Below are 9,834 nucleotides of genomic sequence, written 5' to 3'. Positions count from 1 at the left end.
GAATCCCAGGTGCACTTATGCATTAAATCGAAAGTAATAGTGACCAAACAAAGACTTTTTCCTAACTCAACCAGTTTCTACTACTAATAAAATCTGCTAGATTTTCCAAAAAGGACAAAAAACAGGTTCATATGTTTTTCAGATGTTTATCTGAGTAGCTTAAATTCAGGGAAGCCGTCTGAGCATCTGTATTTTGCGGAATCCATTGGATTTCATCTAGAGAATGACACTTGATTACTAGCAATATATTTTAAATCCATTTTTCTTGTCATAAAGAAAATGTTGCTTTCGTAGTCTTGCAAATTTGTATGTTTCTCTTCATTTAAAAATCTAAAGTTTCATTTAGCTGTACTGAGGAAAAAGGGTCTTTTGGCTTCCTACCAGTGCATACTCCAGTCCAGTAGGTGGCGTCCACACATTGCGCGGTTGATTTGCCAGCGGCCATTGAACGTAAATAGAATAAGAAGAAAACCCGGAAAAAATCAGAGAGACGAAGCTCAGAGGTGTTGTTGAGGTATTGTTACTGTTAGTAAATTATTTGACTAATAATTTGAATGTTTTTGAAATACAGGTACTTAAGGTAGAACGAGCAACTTTGAAGCTGTTGTACTTTTCTAGAAGCATCTTCTCCACCGTATCGGAAATGTATGAATAGAGGAAAACTGTTGCTCTATAATGTTATTTTGTGCCATCATCTTCTAACACGTACAAGTTTGAAGCATCATTATTTTACCCATTGAAGTGAATGTGTTTGTTATGCTTCAAAACGTTTCTTTAAGGACGTGTGTGAAAAGCTAAGATATATTTCTAAGACTGTGTTGTTCTGGAAAGCTCCTTCTCCATCTTGCAAGTCCCCATGTACTGCCTGACTAATATTGTCTTCCTTATTGAATCTTAAAGCCTGCCTTTATTGATTGAAAATATTTTAATGGCGAATCAGGTAGTCATCAGAACAACAACAAGAACTCAAAACGTCTGAGATATATCAGTGTTATGATTATAAATGAATTTCAGTTTTTGAATTGAATCACACTGGGCTGCATAATGGCACTGTTTCCTTGCAGCAAGAAAGTCCTGGGTTCAAATCCTGGCCCAGGGTCTTTCTGCATGAAGCTTCCATGTTCTCTCCCTGTGCATGCGCTGGTTCTCTCCAGGTACTCTGGCTTCCTCCTACAGTCCAAAAACATGACTGTTAGGTTGATTGGTTGCCCTGCGATGGATGGACTGGCGATTTGTCTAGGGTGCAACCCGCCTCTCGCCTGTTGACAGGCTGGAGATAGGCAACAGCATTTGTTGTGACCTCACTAGGGATATTGGAGATATACTACTTTACTGAGATGCCCCTCTACGCTTTGTGCCTGATGTTATGGGCTTCTGTTTCCACAGTACACCAGAGACTTAACCCAGCATGTCATCCACACCAAATCAAAGCCCAGCTTTCACTTGCTCTAGCGAACCTGCTGGTCTGTCAGCTAAACGTAAGAGAATGAAACATTTCTCCAAAAAGCAGTTGAACAGCTTACGGAGAGATTGTCGAATAAACATTGGCGGGGCCTTTCAAAGTTGGCGCGACCTCAAAGATTCACATGGATTCAGGTCTGATGCAGAGGTGGCCTTGCATCTTCTTAATGAGTAAGTTATCTGTGTGAAAAGCTTCCTTGGCTGTAGTGCAAGCTAAACTACAAACATCGCAGCTTGCAGTGTGACGTGCATACATACCATTCTAGCTTGCACTTTCGCAGAGATTGTCTCTTTTGCTTTCTTTGTCTCTATTGATGTCTGCACATCTCTATTTTTGGGCTGTAAAGAGAGCTTTGACTGTACTGCTCTGCTTGGATAGAAAATATACCAAAGAAAAGTGGTATTGCTCCTTTATAAGAGCTTTTTCTCTTTCACTTACCAAAGTAATGGTTTCCTGGGAATTGTTAAACCTCTTCTCATAGAATAGATGTTTGGGTCAGTCTTGGTCACAAGAGCTTTATTAGTGTATTTCTGAGTAGCTTTGCTGCTGACGTGATATTTTGTGTCTTAAGTTATTGTCAACAATTGTTGCCATGCTAACCTTCACTCTTCTTATGATTAAAAGATGAATGAAAGGATGCATTCCTTTCAATCATTCATTCAAGACAGTAGAAGACACTTGAAAGAACATATGCTCAAAATATTTTATTTATATTTGTTTACTAAAGTTTTTTACTGACTTCCTCTTATTCAGGTTTATGACAGACATTTACGTCCAGCGTAACAGGCAGGAAGTAAAGAGGTCTGGTCATGTAACCTTTCACACTAGATACATAAAATTTATATTGCTTAGAGTAGACACATTATTATTTTATTTTAAAACTTCAATTAGTTGCCAAAAGTCAAAACAATTCTTTTAGAGCTTCTGGAAGTTAGAAAAAATGTCTGGCAATAATTGTTGCAGGTGGGATTAAATGAATGAAGAACCAAATCTGTAGTTAAAAATTTTAGTGGAAATCTTATGTTTATTAAGAACAGACCTCAAGTTCAACATTAGGCAGCAAGATGGGACTAGGGAGGGATCCTTGGGGAATGCCATGTCTAAGAGAAAGACAGACAAATTGAACTTTTTATGTTGCACTACAGTTTGAAAAAAGGTTTGAAAACATTTCTCTTTTTTTTTATCAACCTGTTCTTAATTCCTCTATTGTTTGTCAGTTCTTCAATGTCGTATGTTGCTCATGTTGCTTTCTGGTGTTTGACTTTCTCTCACAGTGGTGTCTGCTCGACGCAATAATTCTTGCTTTATAGTTTTTGTTGGTAAATACAGATAAAGGCAAACTTTGCTAATCTCTAATTGTTTCTCTTTACCTTTTGTTTCCTTGAGAAGAACAGAGACATTTCCTCCTGTGTCTGGACCTGCTCAAGCCGGCGACATGAGGCTAAAGATCTCCCAGTCAGAAGTAAGAAAATACCTGATAGTTTGAGGTTAATATTAATTTAAGAATGCAATTAATAAAAAAAAAAAGCTTAAGCCAAAGCTTTTAAAACTATGAGTGCAATTGATTCCTTTGGACATATCTCTCTAGACATTGCATGTGCAAGATATTTGAAAATATCCAAATGCAAATTCATACAAAATGAATTTGTATTCTTAATGACATTCTGTGTTTCCACAGGTGCAAGCTCTGATAGAGCAGGAGGTCCATAAAGCTGTGGCAAATAAAGAAAGGCAGATTGAGAGCATTATACAACACATTCAAGACACAAATGATGAAGCCAGCTTCGTAACGTCCATTCAGAGACTAGAGGTGGGGGGGAAATGTTTTGTGTTTTTGTTGTACACATCTGTACCGTCGGCAATCAGGCCAGAGAGAAGGTTAGACATCTGGAATGATGCTCTTCACATGAATGAGTCTAAAATTATTTTACACAAGAACAGAGAGCATACGTGGCATAAACAAAGTACAGCATTCTAGGAAAATAACCTCTTACCAGTAGCGAAGGAAGATGGTTGGGGTATCATGGCTTGATTATGCAGCAGGATGACACAGTGTATCGGAGGGTGTTAAAGTAACTGAGACTTGGGGTTGCTGTGGTGGCACAGGGCAAAGCACGACCCATATATTGAGGCCATAATTCTCGTGGTAGTGGTGGCAGGTTCGATTCCTGGCCTCCAGACATTTGCCGCATGTCTTCCCCCTTTCTCATTACCCTCTTTTCTGTCTAACTACTTTCAAATAAAGCCCACTAGAGCCAACAAAACCTTTAAAAAAAAAAAGTTAATGAGCCATTTGCAAAAAAAGGAGCTGTTTTTACTGAACACCTTTTTCTTTCTTTATAAGAATCGAGTCGATGCCATAACGAGGAGAGCGGAGGTGGCTCTCTCCCACTTAGCAAGTATTCAGAAACAGGTTGGTACAATCTCATAGTCTCCACTCGTAGTCTCCTCTGTTTATGGGTAAATTTTATCTTAATCTTAATATTTTAACAATAATTCCAATATATCCCAAATTTGAATCTTAATTTTCAACATCCTTGTAGAGTTCTGCGGCCTCCACTGGTAACACTGACATCCTCGGGTACGTTCAGCCCATTTAATTCTTCATCAGAAAAAGACCCTGAATTTGTTTTCTTTGAATAAAGGTGGAAATAATGAGGTTTGTTGTCAACTTTGCAGGAAAGGCCCAGAGTACGACCCTCTGGAAGCCTCGTCACGGAGTAAGAGCTCATTCAGCAAAATTGCTTTGGTATCCACATTTACATTGCATTTGTTTTTATTTTTGTGTGCTTGTTTCCTTTTAACCACAGTAGACTCAATCAGAACAAATTGTGAAGCGAAAAGTGGGGAGCTTCTCAAAATGATGGTAAATATGGAGCAATTTATCCCTTATTAGTAAATCAGTCTGTTTAGTCTTGAACTATTTAATGCACAGTTTCCAAGAAGGATAGGTGCATCAGCTCAGATTTGCTTTACAAAACCTGCACGTTGGGGTACAATTAAAATATTTTGCAATATATGTTTTTTTTTATTGCAATGACAATAACATTGTTGGTGTAAAAGGTATTAGTATTTCGTCTTTTTAGCCATAACTCAACCAGTTTAATCATTTGAATTCTAACAAAGTGGAGAACATCTTCAGAGTGAAACATGTACATTATCCAATAGGCTACACTGTTACATTAAGTGCTGCTATTTTACTGCTAAACCGCATTAAGTGAATTCATATTTTGAAACACATATGCAGCATTTACTGACAGTCTCAGAAGGAAAAATGTTTTCTAAAACACATATTTGATTGTGACTTCTTCTGTTCATAAAACGAATTTACATATTTTTCTCAATAGATACTAAAAAAAAATACACTAATACCCATATTTGCTGTAAAACTTAATTTCTCTCGTTACCCAAATTATTATAGTTTGATATTAAAATTAGTTTGATTACACACTGTAAAAATATAATTCCAGCAGCTGTGATTGCCAGAATTATACAAATTTTTTATGGTAAAATTAGAGATGTAAATTCCTGTAAATTAGAGACTTTTCTTTTTTCTTTTTGACAGTGCAGGCAGCAAATAGCCAGATATCATTTTGTCAAATAATTGCTGTTTGACTCATAATAAAGCAGATTTTCATTGGTTTGTTTTGTTAAGGACACAACAAGAAACGCACTGAAGAATATTCGTGCTGACAATGAGGGTAAGTTCATGTCACAGCAGCAAACATTTTAGTCTTTAAGGTAAAAATTGATTTCTGGTATTTGGTTTATAGAATAAAATATGGCTTACGTGTATTTTTAACTATTCAAAAATTTCTACAAATATAACATTATATTTATTAGTTATAATCTTTTCATTTTGCATTCTGCCTCTTCTGATTTGTTTGAAGTGTTGACCACTGCCTTGGCGGATTTGGAGGACCCTCCTCCTGTTCTGACTCCTCTGTGTTCTCCTGTTTCTAAGGTAAAATGATATTTTGGCTTGTTTAAACATATTGATTTGAGTATTTTTTTTAACCATTTAGAAATTCATTTCAATAAACAGTGTAGGCTTTGTGTGGTCAGAAGTGATGCATTATGAGTTAATCTCTTAATTTATAATGCATGATTATAAAATGTTTGTGCACAGGCAATTTTATACAGCAAATCATAATGTGGCTAACAATGCAGAAGCTGAAACAACTTCTTTTTAAGTATGGCATGAATATACCCTCTGACGTCTAAGTAGATATATTTTCCATCATAGGAAAGAAAAGTGGGACAAAACAATCAGTGGTCAAGTAATGAAGGTAAGTTGCTCTGCAGATATTTGACTACACCAGATAAATACATTTTTATGACTGCACATGTATGTTGTGTGATTCTCACACAAATCCACACATACTCCCTGGCACTGATTTGATATATCACAACATGTCCCAACATTTACAGTTTATCCATGTTTCTTTTACGCCAGCATCTTGTATTTCTAACGGATTAGCTGGAATACAGTGTAAAACAAATACTAAACAACAGGCACACAGTAGATCCTCCTATCCTGAGTCACATACACAGTGGCTTTCGAAAGTATTCTGTCAGGTTTGACACCTATTAAAGACAAATTGAACAAACACAGAAAAGACAAGAGAGTTAGATCCTTTTGATCTCGCGAGGAGAACGGACAGAAATGTGTTTCCAGTTACAAATCTCCAACCGCTCTGAAAACACATTTGTCCGCTCCTCTCTTTTTATTACTTTCAGAGTCCCTATCACAGAGAACACTGCAACTCTAAGGGGTGGGGGCAAAACATTTCATCACTTAGTTGCAGTGCTAATGGCAATCACTAACTAAACACATGTTATCTTGCACTAGATTATTCGGTTCCAGTCACAGGGTAAAACAGAGCAAGTTGTACATCTTCAAGGCGACGGTTTTATAGCTATCTAACAGCTCAAAGGAAGAAGAAGTTCCTACTGAGTAATAAACCCTGTGAGCACGGTTGTCACTGCTTTTCTTCAGGGAGGCCCTCTTGTAAAAAGGAAACAAAGTAAATCAACAACACAGAAACATTCTTTATGCTGAAAGGAAAGAAAACAATAAAGGCATATAAGACAGAACATCATATAAGCAACACTATTAGGATGAATGAAACAACAAATATTTGATAATATATATATACATTTCACCTAACATATTCACACCCCTTTTTCGTATGTTGTCACATTAAACCATAAACATAAATACGTACGTCTCATTTGAATTTAATGTGAAAGACCAACACAAAGTGGTATACGAGAGTGAATTACGGTAGGAGGAAAATTACACAATTCAAAGCTTTTGTTTTACAAATAAAAAACTGAAAAACTGAAAAGTGCAGTGTGCAAAAGTTTTCCAATTGATTAGATTCAATTGAATCAATCTGCATTTGAATAGAAACTAAGCTGTTTGTTGTTATTCCCTCCTGTTTATCTGTGACTGGGCAGATTTATGTGAGAGGCCGCCGCCACCGTGTCTTAGTCCCTGTGACTCTCCAGAACTTAAGGTAGGATTAGAGTCTGCTTACTTGTTAACACTTACTGCTGTTTTTTAAAAAAAAATACTTAGACTTCTTTATCATAAAATTGAAAGAAGATTAAATTTCATCACCCATTGCTATTGTTCTTATGTCACCCCGTTGGTTTTTCTGGATGCACTGATGATCAACTTCAGTGATTTTGCAGAACAACAAGTTAGTGCATGTAAATGGAAAACAAGAATAATTCGGATGATTTAACTTTGAACGTAGAGGAACTCTCAGTCCTTAGCTTGAAATCCTTCCTAAGTTCCTGCAGGGTGAAAATACAAGGAACATAACATAAATCTAGCTACAACTGCAAGAAGCAAAGTTAATACCTTTTTTTTTTCAGGTCATACAAGCAATGTATCTTTGCGATTTTCTGACATTAAAACAAGTAATGATACTTGTCCATGTGGACTATTTCAATTTCCACAAGTTTGAAAATGTCAATTTTGAAGTGGGCCGTATTTCTTGGTCAGTTTTTCAACATCCTGAACGATTTGCTTTCACTGAAGGGTATCATTTTGAATCACATAATGAAAACCTGGGCACTGTTAGTGTTGCAGCATAGAGCCCTGAAACTCATCAAAACTAGTGGTGGAATAGGAATAGCAGCATGGTGTTGAGCTGTTAGAACGCCCTCCTCAAAGCCCTGTTAAAAGATGTGGACTATGTTTAGATTTTGGATAAAACTTCCAGGAAAAGTCGCTGCGTGTTCAACGCAAATTTTGCCGTAAGCTTATCTGTGGATATGCAAAGGGTGAGCCTGAGATCCAAGTTGGTAGCAGCCATTTAAATGTGTAGATCTGTTTTTTTATTACTGTGTACTGTATGCATAATTCTGCCCATATGGGCTTAAAGCAGAAAATAAATTTAAATCTGCACACCGAAATCTTTCATGGTTCTGTTTAAAAAAGAAAAAAATATTGAACATGTTTGTGTCAGTATCACTTTAATACTTGAGTAACACAGGAATTGTAAGCATCTTGCCGACACTGTAAATGTTAATGCAACTGAGAAATCAACCACATATTTTCCATAAGATTTTATTTTGTTTTTGTTGTTTTTTTTTTCCCTTTTGGTTTGTCAAATTCAGAAGATTGCCAGTATAAAAACAGAGGCAACAGGTTCCCGCAACGAAGACCGCGATAATGAGAATCAAGACCATTTCGACGAGCCCATGGCTAAACGGTTAAAAAAAGAAGCTTCCCCTCCTCGCCACAGTAGGAGTCCCGCATCCAATGATTTGGAAGGCATAGAGTCGATGAACAATGCGGAGGTATTTCAGATGCTCCACAATGGAAGACAAATAACTTTTTGCAATTCTCATCACATCTCTTTAACCCCCCCCCCCTTAGGACATGCTCATGTGTCCGCCTCTTCCCAACATCCCCTTCCCAGCCGTCCTGAAGAAGGAAGCAGCTTCGTACAAGATGCCTCCGAGAGTAGACGTAAATCTGGCCTTCATCAGGAATCCGACTCGAGTCTCCGTCCTCTGGAACGTGGAGGACAAAGACCCCAATTTGCCACCGATGGAAAGCTACACGTAAGAGACGGCACTGAAAAAATAACCCTGTTGTGAGGAGGGAGATAGTTGCTATTATTAAAATATATTGAAAATATTGTGAAGGAGAAGAGTTTAATGCCGCACGTTTCCTCTCTCTCCCTGCTGCAGCATCCTGCTGACGATGGAGACCTCTAAAGGGAGCGGCGTCTTCCTCAAGTGGGATACTTATGATAAACTGCAGGCCAAGCCTCTGCCCATGTGCGCTCTGATCAATAAGTTCAAGCGTGGGCACAAGCTGTGTGCTGTTGTGGTGGGCAAAGACATATTTGGTCGCTACGGACCCTATAGTAAAGTTGTTACGGCGATCCTACCGGACTAATTCAGAAGAGGATGCAGGCAGGACGATTTTGAAACCTAAAAGCTTTCATTTGTTGCAGAACTATTTGTAAGTAAAACAATATGCACTCAAATGCCTGTAAAATTAATTAAACACTGTAGCCTTAGAAAGAGGTCTCTTAAAAGTTTTAGTCAGGTTCTAGTTTTTTTAAAATAATTGCAGGCAATCAAGATTTTAACAAAATGTTGGATTTTGTTTATTTGCTAATAAAGTTCACTTTTAAATGTTACTTTTCATCAGCTGTTACATTTTTTCCATTGTAAAGTCAAAACGATTTAACATATTTTAACATAAATTTTGTTGAATAAAATCTTTGTTACATTTTACTTGGATAATTTACTGGCGTTTTTTTGAATCTTATGAACGCTAAATGTAATTTGTAGCACAACATCAGCGAGTGCCTTTCTGTGTGCTTAAAAGGTCAACCTGTTCATTTCCTTGTTTTAAACCAGTTAGAACATTTGCATTTCGGTTTTCTACACTAATGTCATTGTGCAGAGCAACAGCCTCTGCTTTGTTTGCTCGTGTTTGAGTTTCGGGCTTTCAGCCTCTGCTGAATCCAAAAGATGACATCCATTTTTCTCAGTCAGGCCATGTTTTTATTCAAATTTGATTTAGAGAAATCCGATCTGACTAAATTGATGACATTTTGGTGACATTATCAGTTCATTTACGTTAATTAATTCTCATCCAAATAAAGGTTTTAGGAGAAAAAAAAAATTGTTTTCTAACAGAGAATATTAATTAAATGTTACAAACTTGGATTTCTGTAAATTGAATAATAAACACTGATAAGGGTAAGTACATGTAAATTGAACATTACATCTTCGTTGTGCAAAATTCAGGGCATAAACTTCCGTTTTTTCGAACACCTCGTATGCAGGGATGTCTCTCGTCAGAGTCCAACACTAATCAATAATCATGACTGCAT

General features: G+C 37.0%; 1 protein-coding gene across 4 annotated transcripts; it reads left to right on the top strand.

Annotated features, from left to right (window-relative positions):
• Window positions 1-430: 430 nt before the first annotated feature.
• Window positions 431-9,229, top strand: atf7ip2 (activating transcription factor 7 interacting protein 2). 4 transcript variants are annotated; one of them, XM_032587481.1, is made up of 15 exons: window positions 431-514; window positions 1,387-1,632; window positions 2,852-2,924; window positions 3,141-3,272; window positions 3,807-3,875; window positions 4,006-4,043; window positions 4,142-4,182; window positions 4,273-4,328; window positions 5,118-5,163; window positions 5,353-5,426; window positions 5,709-5,751; window positions 6,926-6,984; window positions 8,099-8,278; window positions 8,358-8,545; window positions 8,675-9,229. In XM_032587481.1, the coding sequence occupies exons 2-15, from the start codon at window positions 1,409-1,411 to the stop codon at window positions 8,883-8,885; spliced, it is 1,434 nt and encodes a 477-aa protein (XP_032443372.1). In that variant the 5' UTR covers window positions 431-514; window positions 1,387-1,408; the 3' UTR covers window positions 8,886-9,229. The 4 variants fall into 4 exon arrangements, with proteins under 4 accessions (XP_032443372.1, XP_032443369.1, XP_032443370.1 ...); XM_032587478.1 differs by having other exon boundaries at window positions 8,096-8,278; XM_032587479.1 differs by having other exon boundaries at window positions 472-1,632; window positions 8,096-8,278.
• Window positions 9,230-9,834: the final 605 nt, after the last annotated feature.

Source organism: Xiphophorus hellerii, chromosome 16, assembly GCF_003331165.1.
Source record: "Xiphophorus hellerii strain 12219 chromosome 16, Xiphophorus_hellerii-4.1, whole genome shotgun sequence".
Taxonomy (NCBI): Eukaryota; Metazoa; Chordata; class Actinopteri; order Cyprinodontiformes; family Poeciliidae; genus Xiphophorus; species Xiphophorus hellerii.
This window is presented reverse-complemented; position numbering and strand designations above follow the sequence as displayed.